Source organism: Capsicum annuum, chromosome 1 (assembly GCF_002878395.1).
Source record: "Capsicum annuum cultivar UCD-10X-F1 chromosome 1, UCD10Xv1.1, whole genome shotgun sequence".
Lineage (NCBI taxonomy): Eukaryota > Viridiplantae > Streptophyta > Magnoliopsida > Solanales > Solanaceae > Capsicum > Capsicum annuum.
Window position 1 is genome coordinate 101,470,975 of NC_061111.1, and position 25,874 is coordinate 101,496,848.

The following is a 25,874-nucleotide window of genomic DNA, read 5'->3' on the forward strand; positions in this document are numbered from 1 at the left end:
AGTATAATAGGACAATGATCAGAAGTCACCCTAGGAAGGACTCTTTGCTGGATATTACTGAAAGATTCATCCCACTCCATAGAGTACATAAATCTGTCCAGTCTAGCAGCACTCTGTGGTTTACACCTCTGAACCAAGAGAATTTCCTCCATCCAGTGGAGGGTAGGGTCATAGAGTTCCAAGTCTTTAATCCGTCTAGAGAAATCAGTCATAACATTTGTAATCCATGGCCCCCGCACAATTCTTTGACCGCAACCTATTCTTCCCAGCATTCTAACTTCTCACTTATATGAGGAGCTGACACACAGCTAAGGAACCAAGTAAAAGAGCTTTGAACAGCTTTAAACTAGATAGTGACCGAGTACTGACCAGTCCACCAATGCCCCCTCCCATGTCCTGCTATCCCATATTATCAATAATCCCCCCCCTACTTCAGCTTCCATAAACTGACATTTCATTGATCTTCATCCATCTGCTTGGCCATTGCATCCTAGCAACACCCTTCACATTTTTATTAATTTTTGTTTCTTGAAAACAATACACATCAGCTCCCCATTTTTGTAGGGCACTCTTAGTCAAATTCCTGTTGGGAATATTATTAAACCCCCTTACATTCCATGTGATGAGTTTTATTTTCATTTAAAAGTCAGGTTAAGTACTCTCCCTCTATTTCTGACCCTTCTACCTCCTCATTCAAAGTGGACTTCAAATTCTTCAACTCGTTTTTCCCAATTCCCCTGTTTCTAGGTGTTGAATAGTCTTTCCCGTTCTATATTTTGTTCAGTTAAGATTTTCTCTCATCTAATCTCATTAGAAGAGCTAAAGTTTCTTTTTCGAACCCCATGAAAAGCGACCCCATAGGTATTGCTCAGCTCCAGGATGCGGGAATTAACATGTTGGTTGAGGACTTCGGATTATTGAATTTGTTGACATGGTGAAGCAGTGTTGGGAGTCTTTGAGTTAGAGGTAGCTACGATTACATTCTGACCCAATAAAGGTTGGAATCCGAACAGCTTTTAATAGAACTAAGCATCTGGCCTTGAGCTAGGAGTTGGCAGTTGAAGTCCCACCAAAGCATCTTTGATTCCTCTGTGTCCATAAGCACCACAAAATAGTACCTGGAACCATAGATAAGATTATTTGGATGAATTTCTCAACTAACCAGAAGTTCCAGTTAACAAAAGTCTGATGCTAGAGGGCATAGCCCACTGTAGGCCAAAGAGGTATAGGTACATAGACCAGATATCTGAAGCAACAGGGCAGTGTAAGATGATTGACAGATTCTAGACTTTTAAGACACGTGCATCTGATAGCTAGGTGAAATTTCCTTCTTTTGAGATTATCTTGACTGAGTTCAACTGTAGTCCTTAAGGTTAACCGACACGAGGCACTAATCTCGGGAGGCATTTTCACCTTCCATACAAGTTTGCCAGGCCACTGATAAGTTGGAGCTTTATTGGAGCTCATGAGTTGATTGTTGAATTTGACCGAGTATTGGCCATCCAAGTTGTTGCCCCATCTGAGCATGTCCTTCTGAGGATTGGTGGAAATATGCTGTAAAATGCCAAGGAGGCCTATTAATTCTTCAAACTCCCAGTCATTTCAGATTACTTCTAAAGCTTGGACACCAAGTATTCCCCTCGCAATTCTGGAAAACAGTAGAGTCAGGATTGGAAGCAATGGAGTTAAACCTAGGGTAAGCTTCTCTCAGAGACAATTGGCCTAACCGTAGATCTTTCCAGAAAAGAGTATGATTCCCATCACCCACATGCAAAGATGATTCATTGAGAGTTCAGGCCACAGGTTCCTGGTTCCGTTCCAGAGTCCACAAACATGAGGGAGCCTGCTGATGTTGGAGACCCAATGACTATCACTGCCATAGTTGGTTTGAACCACCTTCTCCCAAAGGCTCATTCCTTCTGATTGTACCTCCAATGCCATTCCAGTAGCATGGTTTGGCTATGCAGAGCCAGGTCTTTCACCCCTAACCGCCCAATCAATGGCAAGTTAAAATTAGAAGAGGAATGGCAGGAGATAGCAAATATTGAAGAGATATCTTGTAGACAGAAGTCGAGATGTTTACTGTTGCAACATAATGAAAGGAACTCCTAATTCTTCCAAAAAGGGTGATGCCACTAAGCGATACAACTTTAATTAGAAGTTGGAAATTGATGGAAATTTAATATGGGATCCGGAAGTGGTAAAGGAGCAAATTGTAGGTCAGATATAATGCTTCAAAGAGGAAGGATGGAAACCAATCTTTAGAGGAAAAGGAATGACCACTTCAAAAGAGGAAGGAAATAATTGATAAAGATAACATTCTCTAGAAAGAGCAGGAGAAACAAACTCTTATATCGAATATAGGGAAAATAATGAGAAGAAATAGAAAAGCTTGATTATGCTTGGTTGAGAATTTATAGTAATTAAAAATGTATACAATTTTGTAAGTGTACGATTATGGAATCAGATCCTATTAAAATTCCTAATAAAATCCGCTCTTGTTAATGTAATCTTGTATTATCTTAAGTTGTTTGGACTCTTCAAAAATGTTTATGGGTGCGTGTCAGATCCTCCAAAAATAGTGTATTTTTGAAGGATCCAACAAGAGTGCGGCAATATTTTTGGAGAGTCTAAGCAACTTAGGTCTTAACACCCTTCAAGTTGGAGAATACATATCATAACCTCAAAACTTGTTACAAATGTATTCAGTCCAAGGTCCTTTTGAATGATTTAGCAAGAACATAAGAACATCTCTCAGCTGGTCATTTGAGCTCGCAAAGCTGGTGGATATGCAGCGAGATTCAATCTTAGGTCTAATTAACTGACATCTACCTCTAAACGTTTTCTCATCTCATCAAAAAAGCAGGGTTTGAGGCAATGTGAAGGGAAAATTAATTTTCACATATTAGCTTCATCTATTTGACTTTAACGTGACTCATCACTTGGAGAAATTGTTTCAGTCAAATAAGCTTAGAGGTTGTAAAAGACATTGCTTGGTGTTCTGCATAAGCACTAGATCCAGTGCTGTTCTGCTTCTTGCTTTCTAAGAGATTAGATGGCTCTTGTGATATAATATTGAGATGAACATCTATCTGATGAAGAAACAGTCTGATTGCATATATCAAAAAATGTCTAGGTGACAATTGTCGCTGTCGAATAGATGCTGCTTCAGTTAAAAAGTTCGTTCTTGATCGTTTATTATAACGTCATCGGCATAAATTACCATTGATACTTTTTTCTAGAACCAACATGTCAATGGTATGCAGCACTTTGAAACATTCTGAAATGTTTGACCACAGACTAAATCTTCCATTCTCCTGCTATTTGAGATTGTTTTAGACTACATAGTGACTGCTTTAGACAACATACCAAATTTGACTCTCATGAGCAACAAACCCTGGTGGTTTATGCAAAGAGGCCTCAACCACAGTGGAAAAGAATCTCAAATCACAGGGGAATGGAACAAGAGTGGTGTGTGTAGCAGATGGGGTCTTTTACACGATGGACAAGAATGGTGCATGTAGCAATAGAAGTGGAGGGGAGGGTCCCATAGGGTATCTTTTAAATTTAGTTAAGGGTGGGACTGCTTGGAGAATTTAAAAGAAACTACAGTGGAGAACACTGCGGATATCGAAGAAGATGGGGTTTTTTGCGAGATGGACAACAATGGTGCGTGTAGCAACAGAAGTGGAGGGGAGGGTCCCACGGAGCATATTTTAAATTAATGAAGGCTGGGCCTGCTACTTATTTAAAGAAGAGTGGGCCAGTTTTTACTGGGCCCAGAAAGTCAGATTTAAGTGAAAGAAGGCCTCTACGAATTGAACCTTTTGCTGAAAGAGTTAATGTTAACTTTGAAAACACCATGGAGCTTGAAAAGTCTTGCACGTTCAACTATCGTGGAAAAATAAGGGAGATGGAGCAGAGAGGAGAGAGAGGAGGGACTGCTGATAACATGCAATGCCAGAAGTCAACCCCAACCAAATGTGCGACTCAAATTTCAAAAGCAATTCAAGAAGTAAGCACAAAAAATGGGACAATAGGGATAAATGGGGAAGAGGTAAAAACAGGGGATAAACAACTAGTACCTTTGGAGGAGCCAACACCTATTCAATGCATTCCTAGTAATTGTGACACAAAGGTAGGAAGTAGACCATCTTTATGGGTTCAACAATTATTCTCAAGTTGAGTAAGGAATTTGGAGCTTTTTTTGGGGACTTTGAAAAAGAAACAGAAGCTCTACTCGAAAAGTTGGATCAGAGGAGAAAGCCTACAACAGTGTCTATCCTTCTATAGGACCAGTTGGTGCCTATAGAAGTGAGGAACCTAATTTTTGAGGTAAAGTACAAGAATGGAGAGCCTAGGAGTAGCTAACAGAGGGGAGGAGACCTCCTATAGGAGATCAATGAAAATTCAAATCATCTCTTGGAATGTTAGGGGGTTAAATGAGGTTGATAAAAGGAGATTGGTGAAGCAAATTTTACACCAACGGGGGCCAATATTCATGTTTTGATAGAAACGAAATTAGAGGGAGATGTGAAGAATGTGTTGGGGGAGCTATGTGCAACAGATGGGTGGGGGAAGAACATTTAAAAGCTAGGGGTAGTAGTGGAGGGATCCTAATTGTGTAGGATAATAGAGAATGGAAAGGGGAACTGGTAGAAGCGGGGGACGAATGATCATTCGCAAATTCACTGGGGTTAACCTAGAGCTGCCTTGGTGACTCCGTGCCGTTTATGCAGATTGCAACAAGGTGATCAGAAGGGAGTTGTGGAGTGCTTTGGCGGCTGTGAAATACATATGTGAGGGAAAGTATGTGGTTTGTGGTGATTTTAATTTCGCTAGATTCATAGCTGAGAGAGCTAATTGTCACAGAATTTCAGGGGCGATGTCTGAATTTTCTGATAGCATAAATGAATTGGAGCTGGTAGACCCTCTTTTATTTGTAGGGTTTTATACATGGAGAAGGGGGCACAATCATAGAAGTGCTTTTAGCATTGACAGGTTTCTATGCTCGACTGATTGGGAGAATATTTTTCTGCAGGTGAAACAGAACGTGCTTCCTAGGATAGGTCTAATCATAACCCTATCATGTTGACGTGTGTGGATTGGGAACTAAAAAGGTCTTTTTTTAGATTTGAGAATTGGTGGCTAGAAGTGGAGGGATTTAAAGAAGAAGTGAGTGGTTGGTGAAATTTCTTCCCAAGTAGGGTAACCTGCTTTTGTTCTTGCTAACAAACTAAAACTTTTAAGGAGGAGCTAAATCAGTGGAGTAAAAACATCTGGGTGAACTGGAAGCAGAAGAAAGAAGAGATTCTAAATTAGATTAGCTATTTTGAAATTCTTCAGGAGTAGTGAGGCTTCACTGGTGATGAGGTCCTTCGGAAGAAACATGTAGCACTAGAGTTTGAAGAGGTGGTGAAGAGGGAGGAAATAGCTTGGAGATAAAGATCAAGCGTGCAATGGTTGAAATCTAGAGACAAACTCCAAATTTTTCCATAGGGTGGCTAATGCACATAAAAGATATAATGTCACGACCCGAACCAGGGCCTAGTTGTGATGGGTATCTCAAACGCACCGCAAGCTGGCGACCACCCCTTTAGCCTAACATCCAGAACACAATATAAGAATACAACGGAAGCCAACCCAATAGTAATAAAAAAGATAGAAAATCAAGATGTAAACTCTAGGAATCAAAACCGACATCCAACCTACACTTGTCCTCAAAAAGCCTCTAAAACCAAAATACAAAACTTAGTCGGGACATGCCCTCGACTATGGCCAAAAGAATCCAAAAGAAATACTAATAATAAAGGAACAAGTGAAATGACCGGGCCTTTCGAAAGATGGAGGCTCACCACTTCATAGTAGATTCACAGGAATACCAAATCACCTAACGTTGCACAGGAGCAATAGAAAAGCCCTCGGACCCTACATCATGAAACGATCCACTTGGTATCGTCATAACAATTACGCTTGTAAGCTTATATAATTATGCCAAACCAATCCATGAAACCATTTGACTCTCAAGTTCCATTTAAAATCCAAAACCATGACCACCAGGGGCCTTTCAAATCCGTTTTATCTATTTATCCATTAATGCAATGCAACAGTTTCAAAAGGCAAGTTACATTATGCAATTATCCATGTTCAAAACCAAATTTACAATGTGGGTTGAGGTTAATGCCATTACCAAGCCAAAAAGTCATCAACTGGGGGAAACCGATGTTCCCTTTTCCAATTTCCATAACAATGCACCCATTCAGTCCAAAACCATAAATTTAAAGCATAAATAATCAATTTAAAACATGGAAAAAGTAATTCAATTAATACCTATCAAAACCCCTCAACCCAATTTCAAGCCATCAATTCAAACCACATGGATAATGAGTAAATAAATGCCACAATGTAAAATTAAAGTTAGGGAATGAGATACATGCTTGAAATACACAAGAAATTAAAGTCAATTCGAAGTTTGGAGTCCAGACGATGAATTCTCTGTAAAACCCTTGAATATTCTTGGGTTTTGAGTTGAAGAGAGAAAGAAAATGATTTGATCTTTGATAATTGAAGGAAAATGGTCAATTTTATTTTTAAAAGTCGTACAAGAGGTAAAAAGACGAAAAACCCCTTACCCCAAGTGAAAAAAAATAATAATTAGGCGAAATTAAAACAATAGCGTGGCACGCCAATATCGTGGAGGGTAGCCACTGTGCCACGCCATTATGCAGAGGCTAACCTTCGTGGCACACCATTATCGCGGAGGCTTACTGCCTCAGGGTTCCAAAATGGCCTCGAATTCCTTTCGAAAATTTTGAAACTTTTCCGAAACACCCTTTTAACACCCTTAAACATAATTCAAGTCAAAAGTTGACATTACGTAAGCAGGAGGGTCAAAAATAAAATGGTTAAAATTTTGCGGGGTCTTACATTATCCTTCTTAGAATCATTCGTCCCCGAATAATGAGTTAGGACATTTTTAGCATGACAATCGTAAGAATACCTTAGGATCAAATGACAAATTCAAAATGCGATAAGAGGGAAACGAAACTCATACCTTATGCACTTTCATTCAACACGGGGAACAAGGACGGGTACTTGACTTTTATATCTTCTTTCGCTTCCCATGTAGTTTCTTCCATCTTTTGATTTCTTCGAAGAACCTTCATCGAAGCCACATCCTGGGTCCTTAATCTGCGCACTTACCTATTCAATGTCTCAATCGGGACTTTCTCATAAGACACTGAATCGGTAACACCAACATCTTCGACAAACACTATCAAAGAAGGGTCACCCACACATTTTTTCAGCATAGACATGTGGAACACGGGATGAATCAAAGCTAAACTTGCAGGCAAATCTAACTCATAAGCGGCATTCCCAATCCTTCGCAAAATCTCATATGGACCAACGTAACGGGGACTGAGCTTCCCCTTCTTCCCAAATCTCATAACTTCTTTCATAGGAGATACCTTTAAGAACACCCAATCATTAACCTCAAACTCCAACTCTCCCTGCCTCACATCCGCATAAGACTTTTGGCGACTTTGAGCAGTTTTAAGTCTTTCTCTAATCACCTTTACCTTCTCCATGGCTTGGTGAACCAAGTCAGGGCCAAACAACCTAGTCTCACCTACCTCAAACTGCCCAATAGGAGACCTACACCTTCTACCATAAAGAGCCTCCAAAGAAGTCATTTGGATGCTAGAATGGTATATTATTGTATGCAAACTCAATGAGGGGTAAATGATCAATCCAACTACCCTTAAAATTAATCACACAAGCCCTTAGCATATCCTCCAAAGTCTGAATAGTACACTTCACTTGTCCATCCGTTTAAGGGGGAAAGCGGTGCTAAGGTTCACCTAAGTACCCAAACCTTTCTGAAATGAACGCCAGAAGTGAGAGGAAAACTGCGTACCTCGGTCTGAAATGATGGCCACCGATGCCTCATGCAACTTCACTATTTCCTGAATGAACGACTTCGTATAATCCTTTCCTGAGTAGTTAGTCCTTACAAGCAAAAAGTGAGCAGACTTAGTCATCATATCCACAATGGCCCAAATAGAATCATACTGATTGCGAGACCGCGAAAGACTTGTAACAAAAATCATATTGATCACCTCCCACTTTCACATGGGCAACTCTATCTCTTGAGACATGCCATCAGGCCTCAAATGTTCCACCTTAACTTGCTGAAAAACCATACACTTAGCCACAAAGTTCGCCAATCTCTCTTCATATTATTCCATTAGTAGATTTCCTTCAAGTCATGATACATCATTGTCGAACTTGGATGAACGGTATATCTACTCATGAGCCTCAGTCAAAATTCTTTTCCGCAGCCCATCAACATCAAGAGCACAGCCTTCCTTGGTACCTCAAGATGCCATCTCCTCGAATCTCGAATGCCATAACCTTTTGTTGACCCACATCATCTTTAATTTGCATAAGTATGGAATCCAAAACCTGCTTCTTCTTCATTACAACACTAAGAGATGATTTGAACACCTCTAGAACAATCACTTCATTCTCGGAGTCCAAGAGTCGAACTCCCAAGTTAACCAATCTGTGAGTATCCTTCACTACCCTCTCTTCTCCTCACCCATATGAGATAAGCTTCCCAGACAACCCTCTAAGAGCATCACTAACAACATTAGCTTTGCCTGAATGATAGTGAAGGCTCATGTCTTAATCCTTAAGCAATTCAAGCCACCGCCTCTACCTGAGATTCGATTCCTTCTGCGTAAACACATGCTGCAAGCTTTTATGATCTGAATAAATATCCACATGCACCCCATGCAGATAATGACGCCAAATTTTCAAAGCAAAAACCACAACCGCCAACTCTAAATCGTGAGTCGGGTAATTCTTTTCATTAACTTTAAGTTGCCTGGAAGCATTAGCTACAACCTTACCATGCTGCATCAAAACACAACCTAGACCCACATGGGGCACGTCACAATACACAACAAAACCACTAGTGCCCTCGACTAGGGTCAAAACAGGTGCAGAAGTCAACTTATCCTTCAACTTCTCAAACCTACCTTCACAGGAATCAGACCACAAAAACTTGACCTTTTTCTGTGTCATTCTTGTTAGCGAAGCCGCAATAGACGAAAAAACCTCCAATAATACCCAACCAAGCCCGAGAAACTCCTAATGTCGGTTGGACTCATGGATCTAGGCCATTTCTTAACTGCCTCAACTTTCTGTGGATCCACCTTGATCCCTTTCGTAGAAATAACATGCCCGAGAAAGGTCACAATACTAAGCCAAAATTCACACCTAGAAAATTTTGCATACAATTTTTGGTCCTTAAGAGTCTGCAACACAATTCTGAGGTGATTGGCATAATCCTCCTCACTCTTAGAGCACTCCAAGATGTCATCAATGAAAACTATCACAAACAAGTCTAAAAACTACTGAAAACCCGATTCATAAGATCCATGAAAGCAGCCGGAGCATTAGTCAACCCAAATGACATAACCAAAAACTCATAATAACCACACCGAGATCAAAAAGCAGTCTTGGGAATATCAACCTCCCTAATTTCAACCGGTGATTGCCCGAACGGAGATCAATCTTAGAGAAACACCTAGCACCCAAAGCTGGTCTAAAAGATCACCAATTCTTGTAAAAACATACTTATTTTTCACTGTAACCGTAATCAGCTGACAATAATCTGTACATGTCCGAAAAGACCTATCTTTCTTACGCATGAAAAGCACCGGAGCACCCTACGGAGAAACACTAAGACGAATGAATCCTTTATCAAGAAGATCTTTCAATTGCTCCTTAAGCTCCTTTAGCTCAGCTAGAGCCATCATATAAGGAGGAATGAAAATGGGACGGGTATCCGATAGAAGATCAATTCCAAAATCTATTTCCCTATCGGGAGGAATTCTAGGAAGATCATCTTGAAAAACTTCAAGAAATTCATTAACCATAGGGATAGATTGCAAAGCGGGACTCTTAGAATATCAATCCATAATCCGAACTAGATGATACAAACACCCCTTGGAAATCAACTTCTGAGCTCTAAGATAGGAAATAAACCTCTCTTTGGGCACTAAGGAACTTCCCTCCCACTTAATCATTAGTTCATTAGGAAATTGAAAACTGACCTTTCAAGTACTACGATCCAAGGAAGCATAACACGGTGGTGCCTTATTTCTATTTTTTTCATCTTGTGTCATGTTCTATCACAACCTTATTTACTGTGGCGGGGGTCTATCCAAAACAACCTTTCTACGAGGGTGTTTGGACAGAAGATTATAAGTTGGTCAAATGACTTAAATGCCATTTTTTACGTTTAGTAGTGTTTGGCAAATTTAGAAGTTGCTTTAAAAAAGCTAATTTTGGCTTTTTAAAAGCCAAAAGCTAGAAGTTGTTCACTCCTTACTTTTTTTTTAGCTTATAATCCATTAAAAGTTGACCAAGTAAAAGGCGTTTGTGTCTCTTGTAATTCTTGCTTATTCCAAAATTACCCTTTTATAACCCTGAAGGAGAGCCTTGGAGTAACTGGTAAAGTTGCTGCTATGTGACCAGGAGGTCACGGGATTAAGCCTTCGAAACAGCCTTTGGTAGAAATGCAACGTAAGGCTGCGTATGATACTCCCTTGTGGTGGGGCGCTTCCCCGGACATCGCGTATAGGGTAGCATTAGTGCACCGGGCTGTCCTTTTTCTTGTAACCCTAAAACACACTTCTTTCACTAGAACACACTTCTTCTTGTATTAATTAAACACTTTCACTTTTTGTATTTATGGCGAACTTAACTCTAGCCATATTAGTACCTCTTTTGTATGAAACTTCTAATTTATAAAATATGATTTTTATGTATTATTCTCATTCTTTAATATATTCTTTTAAATTTGGACAATTATTATTGTACGACATATGAATTTCTCTAAGAAAAAAACAACTCACCAATCAATATATATGGAGAACACTCACTGAAGATATACAACAACTTCATGAACGATTAGTGAATGATTCATGTATATTTAATGATGCAACGTTCGTATTCGACAATGTTTTAATAGTGATAGTCATTACTCAATCAACGAGTGATATATTTTTCAATTAAGAGTCATTTTAGCAAAACAAATAGTATCATTTGTGACCAACTATTTATCTATTAATGTAATTATAATGATTAGTAACAAATATATTTTGTTTGATGATTTAACATGTCAACAAATGGGGGACTTTTTTATTGTAGTCCAGACAATATGATAAATTCTTTAGAATTTGGAAATATATAAAGATACGTATTCAGACAAAAGGATATGAAGAAATGAATAATGGAAATAACTTACTAAAAATAAACAGTACTAAAAAATAAATAGTACTTAACAAAATAAATAAAAACGGATAGTATACTAATAGACTCAAAACAGATAATAAGTATAATAAAAACAGATCGTAGGGAAATGACGCAAACAATTTATGAGTAGTAAACAACAAGATTAAATAGAGTTTAAAAAATATGGTGTTAAATCCTACTCAGTACTCCATCCTTCGTTTTCCCTTAATCATGTGTAGTCGTGAAATTATCAAAATCAAAGTATGTTTTTCTCCCAAAAGACCCTGTTTATTATTTTTATACCCTGTTCATCTCTTTCTCTTCAGTTTTAGGTATTTTGGCAATATCTTCTTTAATCACACCCTGGGATAACTCAACAGTCCTTTCAAATCTTCTTTGGACTTTTTCAAATCCCTAGGAATTTACAGATTAATCTATTGTTACTACCAAAACACTGAGAGAATAACCATATACTAGGGGTATTTTATAAGTAATGTACTAGATTTATAGGAACGGAAGGCTGGCGGTAATCCGCACGGCCATCAGTCTTGTAATATGATATCGGCAAAAAACCAACTGAAAGAAAATATGAACTTAGTATAACAAACATAATTTACATAGTAGGGAGAAAGATACAATGATTTTAAATAACAAACTACTCATATGTCTTAAGGTGAAGAGGTTTTCCTTTTGGGAGCCCTTAAAACTTCGCAGCTACGGAGGAAAGAATTAGATACTATTCTACACACATTTAATCACTCTCTTGCTCTTTTTTTTTTTTTACTTAGAAAATTAAGAAATTCTTACGCTAATATTTTCTTTACTCTTGAGATTGTTGTTGCTTTCTTTCTCTCCATCTTCTTAAGTCTGATGAAGAGGCTATTTATAGGCGTTTCTCGGACTTCAAACTCGGACTTCAAATATATTTTAGAAGCTTTACATGCCGGGCACACTTTGTTGGCCCCATCGTCACATGGTCATGTTTCTTCTTTTATTCATATCTGTCAACTTATTCTTTACTTAGCATCAGCCTTTAATCTTTTACGTCATTGCTTGCATCTTGGTTTTTGTCTTTTTATGAATATCGTCACTGCTTACGTATCCAAATTATATAATACTTCTGTATCGAAACTCATTCCTGAGTCATCGTCTGTATTTGGGTCTTGAGCGAATTGATCCATAGCTGAGTTATAGTCATCTTCCCTTGTAGGATCATCCTTGTCACTGTCTCCACTTAATAGGCCTAATATTGTTCCAGTCCAGAGTCTTGTTTCTTCTCCTGAGAACATTTTGGATCTCGGGCTTAGGATTTTCCATTGTTATTTATTTAGGCTGTTCTGCTAACAGTTTTTTTGATAGAGTTTGCTACCATTTGTTCTATATTTCTTCTACTATTTTTCTTTCTTCGCAAGAAGAAATCTTTTTTATTTTTGTCTTGGGTATTTGCCGATGTCCCTTCTTCTAATATCTGGGTACTTTTGAAACTGGCTGGGAGGATTCTTCCTACACTTTTTGGCAAAGTGTCAGCCATTAACAGATTTGATGGGAGGATTATGCGCTTAAGTTGTTGGACTAACTTTATATCTTCAGTATTAAAGGTCAACCATTAACGGATTTAATAGGAGGATCATGCACTTAAGTTGTTAAACAACTTAAGCGCACGATCCTCCCATCAAATCCGTTAATGGCTGACACTTTGCCAAAAAGTGTAGGGAGAATCCTCCTAGCCAGTTTCAAAACAATAGGTACCCAGACATTAGAAGAAGGGACATCGGCAAATACCCGAGACAACAATAAAAAAGGTTTCTTCCTGCGAAGAAAGAAAAGTAGTAGAAGAAATATAGAACAAGTGGTAGCAGACTCTATAAAAAAACTGTTAGCAGAATAGCCTAAATAAATAACAATGGAAAATCCTAAGCCCGAACCAAGATCCAGAGGACTGGAACAATATTAGGCCTATTAAGTGGAGACAGTGACAAGGATGATCCTACAAGAGAAGAATTCGCTCAAGACCCAAATGCAGACGATGACTCAGGAATGAGTTTCGATACAAAATTATTACATAATTTGGATACGTAAGCAGTGATGATATTCATAAAAAGACAAAAACCAAGACGCAGGCAATGACCTAAAAGATTAAAGGCTGATGCTAAGTAAAGAATAAGTTGACAGATATGAATAAAAGAAAAAACATACCATGTGACGATGGGGCTAACAAAGTGTGCCCGGCATGTAAAGTTTCTAAAATACATTTGAAGTTCGAGTTTGAAGTCTGAGGAACGCCTATAAATAGCCTCTTCATCAGACTTAAGAAGATGGAGCGAAAGAAAGCAACAACAATCTCAAGAGTAGAGAAAATATTAGCGTAAAAATTTCTTAATTTTCTAAGTAACAAAAAAAAAAGAGCAAGAGAGTGATTAAGTGTGTGTAGAATAGTATCTAAGTTCTTTCCTCCGTAGCTGCGAAGTTTTAGGGGCTCTCGAAAGGGAAACCTCTCTTCACCTTAAGACATGTGAGTAGTTTGTTATTTAAAATCATTGTATCTTTCTCCCTACTATGTAAATTATGTTTTTTATACTAAGTTCATATTTTCTTTCAGTTGATTTCTTGCCGATATTATATTACAGGATTGATGGCCGTGCGGATTACCGCCAGTCTTCCGTTCCTATAAATCTAGTACATTACTTATAAAATACCCCTAGTGTATGGTTATTCTCTCAGTGTTTTGACAGTAACGATAGATTAATCTGTAAATTCCTAGGGATTTGAAAATGTCCAAAGAAGATTTGAAAGGACTGTTGTGTTATTCGGGGTGCGATTAAAGAAGATATTGCCAAAATATCTAAAACTGAAGAGAAAGAGATGAACAGGGTATAAAAATAATAAATGGAGTATTTTTGGAGAAAAACATACTTTGATTTTGATAATTTCACGACTACACATGATTAAGGGAAAACGAAGGAGGGAGTACTGAGTAGGATTTAACACCATATTTTTGAAGCTCTGTTTAATCTTTCTGTTTGCTACTCATAAATTGCCTGTTGTTACATTTAATTTATATTAAAATTAAAAATATATATATTAATTTGAATCATTTTAGAAATAAAAATTAAAAATAATCAACTCTACATATTGTTAACAGTTTTATGGGTATTTCAGACATTTCGACCAAAAAAAGGGCTTAACAACACTTGTACACCAAACACATCAACAACTTTTTTTCAGTTTTCGCACTTTTATCCAAACTCGTAACTGTATATTTTTAAAATAAGTTTCAGCGCTTTTAAAGAACTTTTTAAAAGCCACTTTTTTTCCGTCTATCCAAATGGGCTCTACTTTTTTGGTAGTGGAATGGTTTGCGTATATTTTACCCTCCTCAGACCCCACTAGGTGGGAATTCACTAGGTATGTTGTTGTTGTTGTATTTACAACAACAACAACAACAAACCCAGTGTATTCCCACTTAGTGGGGTCTGGGGGGGGTAAGATGTACGCAGTCCATACCTCTACCTCTGATGAAGTAGAAAGGCTGTTTCCGAAAGACCCCCGGCTCAAGTCACGAGATATCACACAACACATAGTACAGCACAGAAGCAGATGACATAACATAGATACGGCACCCATAAGGAATATAAAACAGAGTAAAGCAGGAATGCAGGAATATACAGCAAAGGAAAGCACACATATTCGTAATAAACATGGAACACGGAACACGGAACATTGAATACGGAATCATAGCAGGAATACACCCCCAACAAACCGTATTTCTTGCCAATCGTAGCATAAGTCTCTTCAACTGGCCTGGTCAATTGCAAAAGTGTATTTGCAGCATCCAACAATAGTCCATCATATGCTCTCCTCCCCATTTCTTTCCCAGGGGGAATCTTGGGTTTATTAGAGTTGGATTTTTATATTTTTATTGTTTGAGCCGGGGGTTTATCGGAAACAACCTCTCTACTTTTTCGGAGGTAGCGATATGGACTGCGTACATCTTACCCTCCCCAGACCCCACTTTAGGGGAATACACTGGGTTTGTTGTTGTATAATTTCTAAAAAAGAGTAAAAGACAGACAATAATTACTACAACAATAACAAGTTAAGTGGAGGGGGGTGGGGGGCATACTGGATCCATCAATTCCAAATTCACGTAGTGGATTGTATGATTATTGTTTCTCTACCATTAGGAAAGTGATTAAGCAAAAAGGAGATAAAACTAAAGATATAGTGGAAATAATATGAAAAAAAGACAAATTTATGCTAGAGCAAGGACCAAATTATCCATCTATGGAATTTTGACCATGGAAATCGTATCATACCCAAGAAATCACCAGTGCATGTTGTCAGCATCTTCCACATCAATGAGTAATAATCTTCTTCTGAAGCACTTCTCGTTTCCCTTTCTTCTTGGCTGCATTAATTTCAGTATTCTTGAATTATTTGAATCAAAATTCAATTGAATTACATTAATATGCCTTGATCAAGGTGTGTTTAATGGTGCAAAAATTTGAGAGGAATGCATCATAGTTGATGTAGAATGTATATATAATAAAAATATTTTAGTAAAAAAAATGAGCTAACCTCGTCCTATCATGCATTTAGATTAAATGAAGGGCAAAGGGTCAAATTTACTCCCGAACTATGGAAATGAACAAATTTTTCCCACGTTAATTGTTGGGGTCAAGTATGCCCTCACCGTTACTAAAAGTAGCTAAATTTGTCGTTATTTTCTCGTGGTAGAAGTTTAGCTCCCGGTGAGGTCACATGTCTCGCAATTTAGGATTAATTAATTAAAACGAAGGATAAATTTGAACCTTTCGCAAATTTCACGGGAAAATTTGATCCTTTTATCTAAATTTTATATTTCTCCCCTCTTCCTGCTAATACATCTATAGGCCAATGAACCTTTCTTCCTCCTTTGAACCCTGCGCGACTATACATATTAAGATAGTATTTTATGTTGCATGTTCATGTCGGTTAGCGCATTTCCTCCTAGTGGTGGAGGTGGAAGTGGTGTGGAGAGAGAAACATAAAGGGAAGATAAAATGGTGATGGAGGTGATGGTGACAATAGTGGTGGAGAGAGACAAGAAAGGATGAAGAAAGGGTGATTGGTGGTATAGGTATTGGCGGGGAGAGAGGTTCAAATTTGCCCCTGTAACTATGTGAAAGGCTCATATGTGGCCTTTGTTCTTAAAAAATAATCCTTAATTGCACGACACGTGGCATTACCGGGTGCTAAGTTTTCCATTCTTGGAAAAAAAAAAGCAATATTTGCCAGTAACGATGAGGGTATATTTTACCCCAACTATTAACATAGGACAAATCTGTTCCATTTCAAATAGTTCAGGATTAAATTCTTGCTTTATTACAAAATTAAATTAGGATATTTCATCTTTATACGTTGCACACGGAATAGTACGTGATTTTAATTGTTCCTTTGCTAGGTCAATGTGGCAATAAAAATTCCATCCATCTAGGATAGTAAACAGATGTGATTCATAATAATATTGAACCCGTTTCTAAGGTAGAGCAAACAGTCAAGTACAATCCTATCATAGGTATCTGGATCGATGGACAATTATCAACATGATAACAGTACTTCTACTTCTAAGGATAGAGGTGATGATTTGAAACAAAGGCTTTACTAGAATGATAACTATCAATTAGAAAGCTAATTTACAAGTCAGTTTGTGCAAACTTCCAGTACTAGAAGTTCAAGACAATCTTGTTTCCTGACTCTGGGTTCTCTTATAATCAGCGAGTGCAGTGCCTGAAGAAGAAGTTTTACTTCCACTTTCAAGATTACATTGACTTGATTATCTGGAAGGTAGTGCTTTTAACTTCATTTTTCTTATTTTTTATGACCCAGATGCTCTGCCTTCCAGAAAAACTGGACATATTCAGTTGCATCTGGTAACTTCTGTACATTTCCACGGCGTGATTCATTTTCCGAATCATTGAAAATCTTCCTACTTCTTGACTGCTATGTTAGCAGGTGCAATTTTTGGACCGACATCACCTGTTGATCAAGTTTGGCAGTGTTGATGGTGCGGTGAGACTTCCTTTTTTGCTCTATGATTTTTGTACAATGGTTTGATCATTTATCCTAATCGTCCATTATGAATTCTGGAAAGTTTGCTTGATATAAGAAACCTTGTGAAAACAATAAGATTTGAGGTTGAAACGTACCCTGAATTTAAAAGGAATTTGGTGTTCAAAGTTGTTAAGATACTGATTTTTTCTAAAAAATCCACATAAGAAAAGTATCTGACTCCTTTATTGCACAACTCTTATCTTAAAATGCATGGCAATAAGTCATTCAGTTTGTGTCGGTGGTATACCTTGACATGTAGTTAAAGAGTAACTGCATTAAATTCTTTGGATATTTTCTTTATTTTGTAGTACATCCATATTGCTGGTCCGGAGTAGTACATACATATTGCTGGTTTGGATCATTATATTTTACCTGTATGAATTCAATTAATATTATTCATGTTTAGCATAGATGGGTCTGCCATTGTAGCCTCTTTTTCTCTTTCTCCGATGGAGCTACTTTTGGGTTCAACTGTAACTATTTATATAGGCTCATTTCTCCTCTAAATTTGATTGGAATTTCATATGGTGCAAGCCAATATAAGTTGTCAAGACAACATATTACCAAAGTTCCAATCCAATTAATGTTGCTGAGCCGTATAAAGAATCTGTTTATTTCTGTTATTTTAGTCTCCTGATATCTCTTGTACTATTCAGTTTGAAGCTTTTTCTCTCTATGGAAATAGCCGACACCTATGTATGCTGAATATTGTTGAATCTGCAGGTATCTCGAAATACTGACAGCCATCCTTCCTTTTTGGCTGTTTACAATATGGAAACTACTGAAATTGTTGCATTTTATCAGGTATATCTGAGGTTTAATGCAAGTGTTGTACTTCCTGTCATGCAAAATTCTCTCAGCTTCAATTGTTTTTGTTTCCTTCAGAACTCAGCCGATGAGCTTTATTTCTTGTTCGAGCTCTTCAGCGACCATTTTCACGTTTCATCCAAAAGTTCATTACATATGAACCTTATGTCCTCACATTCAAACAACATCCACGCCTTCGAGCAACTAAGGTGCACAAAGAATAAAGCAGCCAGTTTCTCTCAAGTAATGTTCTCCTGAACTGGAAAGTTTTAAGTGCTTAGGTGGCATTTGTTGTGTTACATCATGGTATAAAAATAATTGTTTTCAGGAAGTGCAAAAATTATTTTGAAAACCTTTTTCAATTTTCATATTTATTTTTTCCAACCAAACACTGCTGGGGGAGTTTTTTTTGTTTTAATTTCATATTTTGATTTTTCTAAATTTTATTGCACCTGTATTTGAAAGAAACACGACCTAAATTATTTTTCTATATCTCATTTGTACTTCTTAGTATGAGGAATGCAATAGTTTTTGTGCTTTGAAACTGATGCCATGGTGTTTCTAAATGCAGTTTGTTAAGAAGATGATGGCTTCCTTGCCTTTTAGTTGTCAGTCTCAAAGTCCTTCCCCATATTTTGACCAATCTCTCTTCAGGTTTGATGAGAAGGTCTGGTTCTAGAATTCAATCTATATTTATTATGCAAAAGCTATATAGGAAATCCAGAACTGGAACTAAAATCATTACAAAGTTCATTTGAATCTCTGACGTGATAACCAGCTGAATGAATTGTATATTCTTCCCTCTTTTTATTGGGTGTGGGTTGTTCTAGTGTTTGAACTAGTTAGGTCTGTTAGAAATAATGGAGAAAAAATATTATCGAATTTTGTATCTACATTAAGAGTTTAAGTTTTGTACACTGTCAGTGTACAAAATATTCTACACTTAGGTACTTGCAATAGCAGGTCAAGTTTACCTGATAGTGTAGAATATTTTGTACACTGACAGTGCATAAAACTAAAATTCTCTACTTAAATATATTGGGACCCAATTTATAGACACTACATTACTATCCTTTTCCTAGTAGGATTTCATATACTATTCCTATTTTTACTCATATACTAACACTCCCCCTTAAGCTGGTGCATACAAGTCATATGTACCTTGCTTGTTACAAATGTAATTAATATATGAGGACAGGTGAGAGACTTGGTGAAGATATCTGCAAGTTGATCACTTGACTTGATGAATTTTTAACAATATCTCTTGAGGGTATTTTTTTTTTGACAAAGTGAATCAATCTCTATGTGCTTAGTCCTCTCATGAAACACTAGATTTGACGCAATATGAAGACCGGTTTGATTATCACACACAAGTTCCATCTTACCCATTTCTCTAAATTTTAGTTCTCCCAACATTTGTTTGATCTAAACTAGTTCACAAGTTGCTACAACCATTGCTCGATAATATGTTTCTGCACTAGATCGAGCAACCACATTTTGTTTCTTACTTTTTCAGGACACCAAATTACCTCCTACTGAAACACTATCCGGATGTAGAATGTCTATCAAAGGGTGATCCTACCCAATCCGGATCTGTATATCCAATGATATGTCATGGCTTTGATCTTCGAAGAGTAGTCCTTTCCTTAGAGCTGACTTTATATATCATAGAATACGAATGACTGTATCCCAATGGCCATCACAAGGGGAAGTCACAAGACTTACAACACTCATAGGAAAAGATATGTTAGGTCTAGTCCCTGTAAGATAATTCAAATTTCCAACCAGCCGCCTATACCTTCTAGGATCACTGAGTGGATCCCCCTGTCATGGTTGAAGTTTAGAATTTGTATCTATATGAGTGTCAAGGGGTCTACATCCCATCATTTTTTTCTCAAGAATGTCTAAGACATACTTGTGTTGAGAAATAACTATACTTGATTTGGAATGAGCAACCTCTATACCTAGAAAATACTTCAGTCCGTCGAGGTCTTTAGTCTGAAAATATTGAAAGAGATGCTGCTTCAAATTAGTGATACCACATCTTAATCATTGCCGGTGATAATGATATCGTCAATATGTACCAAATAAATATACAAATTTGGTTCATAATGTTGATAAAATACTGAGCGATCAGTTCCACTATGAATCATGCCGAACTCCTAAATTACTGTGCTGAATTCCAAACCAAGCTCGAGGGGACTGTTTCAGACTATAGAGTGACCTGCGCAATCAACATACGAGGCTACAAGACTCCGCCTTAGCAACAAAATCAGGTGGTTGCTTCGTATAAACTTCTTCCTCAAGATCACTATGCAAAAATGCATTCTTAACGTCGAACTGATAAAAAGGCCAATGACAAACGACAACCCCAGCTGAAAAAAATGGACAAATGCTATTGTAGCCATGGGAGAGAAAGTGTCGTTATAATCTAGCCTAAAATCTGAGTATACTTGCTGGCAACAAGGCAAGTCTTGAGCCAATCAATCTGACCATTTGGACCAACTTTGATTGCATAAACCCTACGCCAACCAACAGTAGATTTACCTACAAGAAGGGAAACACACTTCCAAGTGCCAGACGTATGTAAAGAAGACATCTCATCAATCATAGATTGGTTCCATCTTGAATGAGAAAGTGCTTCACGTGTAGTCTTAGGGTTGAAAATAAAGGACAAAGATAATACAAAAGCATAAAGGGATGATGATAGACGATAACTCAAGAATGTATAATGTGGGTAAGCATCACAAGTGGATTGTAATCCTTTTTGAAGTGCAACCGATTGGTTAGAAGGAGGCAAGTACGTAGTGGGAGCAACATCTGATGCATGATATGAATCATTCGGGACAAATGCTTGACGCGGATGACGATGATAAGTCGAAAGTGGTGGCACTGCAAATGGATTTGTAGAAGTAATCATAGACTCCTCAAAGGTTGTTGTGGGTATGACCGGAGGTTAGGGTAAGACCTTCGAGATATCAAGATGATTAGAAGATGTATAGTATGGTTGAGATTCAAAGAATGTGACATCGAATGACATAAGGTAGCGGCGAAGATCAGGTGTAGCAATGATACCCTTTTTGAACTCGAGCGTAACCAAGGAACACAAATTTGAGAGCCCGAGGGGCTAATTTCTCTTTTCCTGGGGCTAAGTTATAAACAAAACATATGTTCCCCTAGACACAAGAGGGGTCGAGTAAAGATGTGACCGAGGAAACAATATGACATGGGAACCTGATTTTGAATAGAAGATGATGGTATTCTATTAATTAGCTAGCAAGATGCGAGGATTGCATTGCCCCAAAAACGCAATGGAACATTGGATTCAATGAGGCGAGCTCGAGCAATTTCAATGAGATACCTATTTTTCCTTTCTGCTATACAGTTCTGCCGGATAAGACGTCTGGTGAATAGTGTCTTGGTGAGTCATAAATCCCTGAAACTAGGAGAATAAATGTTCTAAGGCATTATCATTTCAAAAAAGTACAAATAAATGAACCAAATTGATTTTGTATTTCGTCACCTAAACTTTTGAATATCAACTTTAAACAAAAAACTTTTGAATATAGAAAGTAACTCAAGAACAATCTTTCATTAAGATAACCCATGCGTATCTTAAAAATTCATCAATGCAAAATAACAAAATCCTAACATCGAACGAACTTTACTAGGACCCCAAATATCATAATGAACTAATGAGAAAATAGACTCTAAACGACTCTCAATGCTACGTGAAAATGTGGCACGGGTGTGTTTCCCAGGTTGGCACGACTCAATCTAATGTGGATAAACTAAACAAACTAGGCGCCATCTTCTGTAGCTCGGATAGACTCGAATGTCCTAAACATTTGTGAATTAGGTTTGGAGTGTGTGTAATGGAGCATGCTGTGAAGTAATTTGAAGAGGTAAGATAGTAAAGGCCATGTGATTCATGTCCTCTGCTAATTATCTGGCCCGTACTAGGTCCTACATAAGAAAAAAGTCATCAAAAAATGAAGGACACGCATCAAACGACTAACAGACGCAAGATTAAAAGGATAGCAGGGACATAAAGAACAAAGTCGAGAGTGACAGCAGGAAGAAATTGTTAAACAATATCAGACAAAAGTTATTTGTTACCAAAAATATGATCAAATGCGCTCGACTCCATGACCCATGATCCAAGAGTACTAGACTAGACTAGACTGTGAAACACAAGCAAAAGAATTACCAACAATGGAAGCATTAGGCTGAGCAACCGAGGCTACTTTTGGAGACATCTACTTGCTTGTTACTGAAGGAACTCATCATATTTTGTTTGAGCAATATGCACATTATTGGATGGTCGATTAGGCTGTTGAGATGTTTGCGTGCTTGCTTGATTTCGAAGGAGCTCATTATATTCCTTTATAGCAATAGGATCATAAATGGGTGGTGGACCATTCAAAATATGACATGTGTCCTGAGGGTGTCCAAGCGTATGACAATAACTACACTTAATAAAGATTTCCAAAACGACCTCCTCCTCGCCGATTCTCTATAAGTTGATATGTTCGTTTTTCCATGGTTTGAGATGCGAGACTAGAGGAGTCAACAATGGATCATGAAATTACTTTGTGACGGGGAGGCGTGGCAAGATGAAGTCCAACAAGTGTAAGAACTAGAAACATCTATCGCTTTTGTTGTTTTTTCCACATCTGTAGTAACGGGCATCAACGTTTCAAATTCCTCCATGATTGCTTGTACCTGTCCCAAATAAGTAGACATATCAGATTCTTGTTTCTTTAAGTTGGTCATTTGAGATATTGCACCATAAAAACAAGATATGTCAGTGTATAAAGCACGAGCCTTTTCCCAAACTCAATAAGATGTCTGGAATGGGCGAAATAGGAGCATCAACTTGGAATCAATAGATCACCATCAGAGAGTACATAATTGAGCGTTAACTTTCTCCTATTGCTCTTTGGCTTTTCCGTCTTCTTCACTAGACTTTGCCTTTTCATCTACCACAAGAGCATTGATCTTTAAGTGATTTTGGACACCTTAACCTTTGCACCACAACTCAACTGAGAAAGCCCAAGCTAAATAATTTGAACTTCTCATTAGTGGTTCCGAAGTGATCATAGGGCTTAACGTCTAATTCCTGGATTTTTGGAGCCAAAAATATCACAACCAAAAGACATCTACTTAATTTTGACTTAAAAGCAACAAGAAACAGACATCTAAATGTCTTATAATTCAAATCTGGCTGGAAAACTCACCGCAAAAAAGCTATGAAGGTGTCGGAACTAGGGTTTTGATGATCAAAATCTAAAAAACTTAAAGAGGAATGTGGTCGGATTATTTGGGTGACCAACAGAAAAGGAACAATTTAGGAAAACAATCGGAGGATCTCTCACTCTCCCGGTGCGTGACAAATCTCACCAGAAAAACGCAACTTCGACTGGCGCGTGGGAGCGCTTGGCTTAGAGTTTTCCGGTGGTTCTAGTCGGGTTTTGGTCGCCCGAGCCTTCCGATCCTCTTGATAGTGTTGGATTTCACACAACACCCACAAAGCAGAAGATAACACAATAACAACTTGTACAATCGCCAGAGGTGACGCACTTGACTGGCGGACTATTTTTCCAAATGTTTCTCACCAACGCTCTGATACCATGTGAGAAGTAATGGAGAAAATATTATTGAATTGTATATCTACATAATTACATTGAGACCCTATTTATAGACATTATATTACAATCCTTTTCCTAGTAGGGTCTTATATACTATTTCCTTTGGTACTCATATTTTAACAAGGTCGACTGTTGAACCTTATATGACTTTGACGCGTTGGCCTTTCCCTTATGTCTTAGTCAATCGGAAGAGTTATTGGCTAAAAAATCTTTGATAGAACCCCAATCCACGCTCTTTTTGATCACCATTTCCAAGTCAATCCCTGATGCATGCAATTTTTCTGTTTGTTTGTTAAGTTATGGATAATACATAACTAAAGAAATGTTTACAGTGTATCCATTACCTGATAAAACGGTCTTTTGCAGCAAAAATACAATCTTTCCCATATGTTCGCCTATAGCAGAAACTCCTGAATTTAGAGCTTATTATGGTCTTAGCAGCTCTAGTATTAGAAAAAAGATTTAGCTAAGCATTACCCTATATTCTTCTTAGTTCAAGCTAGAGATATTCAAAATCCCAAGACTGAGATGCTACTGAATTTTTTTTTTTAAATGTAGTAATCAACACTTGTTCCTTAAAGTGATAGTCCATGGGTTGGGAATTAAATGGAATTGCATTATTCAAACAATTTTTATGATATGCAATGTGCATGTATTGCGAGATAAAGGAATTTCTTTTCTTTTCAAAATGTTGAATGTGGTGAAAAAAGCTAATCCAAAGTGGAGGTAGAAAGTAGTTCTTGAGCTAGGCATGGAGCAGGGTTATCAAGTTTAACTTACACAAAGGTAACTACCCAATCTTGAATGAGTTCGATGAGGGATATTCATTGATGGGTTAATTTCGGAGTATCCTTAATTAACCTGACCCAAGATTTGGATCCTTACGGATGCTAGGAAGATTTTGTTTATGTTTGTTTGTTGGGTTTGGCATTGTTGGTTGTTTCTTTAGACTTTCACATATGTTCTCTGTGTAAAGAAAGAAATGTGCTTTCCTCTATAAGCAAACAAAGTTTTTTGTTTTGTTTGGTGGGGATATTTATCTTGTGTTTCCATTAATTCTGTCTACAGTTTTACGCACAACAATGTGTCAGTAAACATTCTCTTTCGTTTAGTTTGGCAAGCATTTTCCTCTCTACAGTTCTCATGCATGTTGTACCTCTATAAAGAAAAAACAACAACATACACGTGCACTTTGGTGGTTGTGTGAATATTCTTTACGCTTTTAATGCTTTCTCCTACCTTGGGAAGTACAACTTTCTTGCTTTGGTTTAAGGGGGTGGGGTATATATCTCTCAGTACCTCGACACATTCTTTCCTATGTGATTGTTTTCAGATTTGGTGGGTATAGTTCCTCTTGACCCTTTCACATGCTACCTCTCTTTTCTTTCCCTTCATATTTGTCTGAATCTGTCTTTAATTTCACCCACTTCCGCTCTATACAGAAAGAAGCTTTTATTTGATTTTGGTGTGTAATATCCTCTCTCAATTTGATTATCCTCTTTTGTGGGGAGACTTGATTATGTTTTGGCCTACAAAATGAAACCCGCGAAGAATAAACTTAAGGAACGGAGCAGAGAGGATCAAGGAAATCTAGGCATACAGGGAAAGAATTTGCTAGAGAAGCTGGCAGATTTTGAAGAAGTGGTTAAAAATAGAACTCTTAACAGTTGAAGAGTCCACAAGAAAAAGGTGTCGTGCTTCTGGAATATGAGAACTTGATCAAAAGAGAAGAAATTGCATGGAGACAAAGATCGAGAGCTTTATGGTTGAAAGAGGGAGATAGGAACACTAAGTACAGGATACAAACAGAATTAAAAAAGAGAGAGTTGATTTTTATCAAGAGGTTGTTCACAGAAACTTCACTTTACTATAGAGACCTACTAGCGATTTCTCTAATTGTTCAGTCATCTCTATAGAGAAGAAAGAGAGTTTACAGGAAAACTTCGAAGAAGAGGAAGTGCTGAAGTGTCTCAAGTTGTGTACAAAGGACAGAGCCCTAGGACCTGACGGCGTCAC

General features: G+C 37.7%; 1 protein-coding gene across 10 annotated transcripts in view; it reads left to right on the forward strand.

The window, feature by feature from the left end:
- LOC107878578 (light-mediated development protein DET1) overlaps positions 1-25,874 on the forward strand; it is a 53,660-nt gene that overhangs the window by 12,667 nt on the left and 15,119 nt on the right. For 3 of the 10 annotated variants that reach the window (XM_047406709.1, XM_047406697.1, XM_016725641.2), the window contains exons 5-9: positions 17,065-17,133; positions 17,299-17,358; positions 18,124-18,204; positions 18,286-18,450; positions 18,779-18,874. In XM_047406709.1, coding sequence (XP_047262665.1) covers positions 17,065-17,133; positions 17,299-17,358; positions 18,124-18,204; positions 18,286-18,450; positions 18,779-18,874 — 471 coding nt within the window. The remainder of the gene's footprint in view (positions 1-17,064; positions 17,134-17,298; positions 17,359-18,123; positions 18,205-18,285; positions 18,451-18,778; positions 18,875-25,874) is intronic. The other 7 variants (XM_016725646.2, XM_047406699.1, XM_047406707.1 and 4 more) reach the window with 6 other exon arrangements.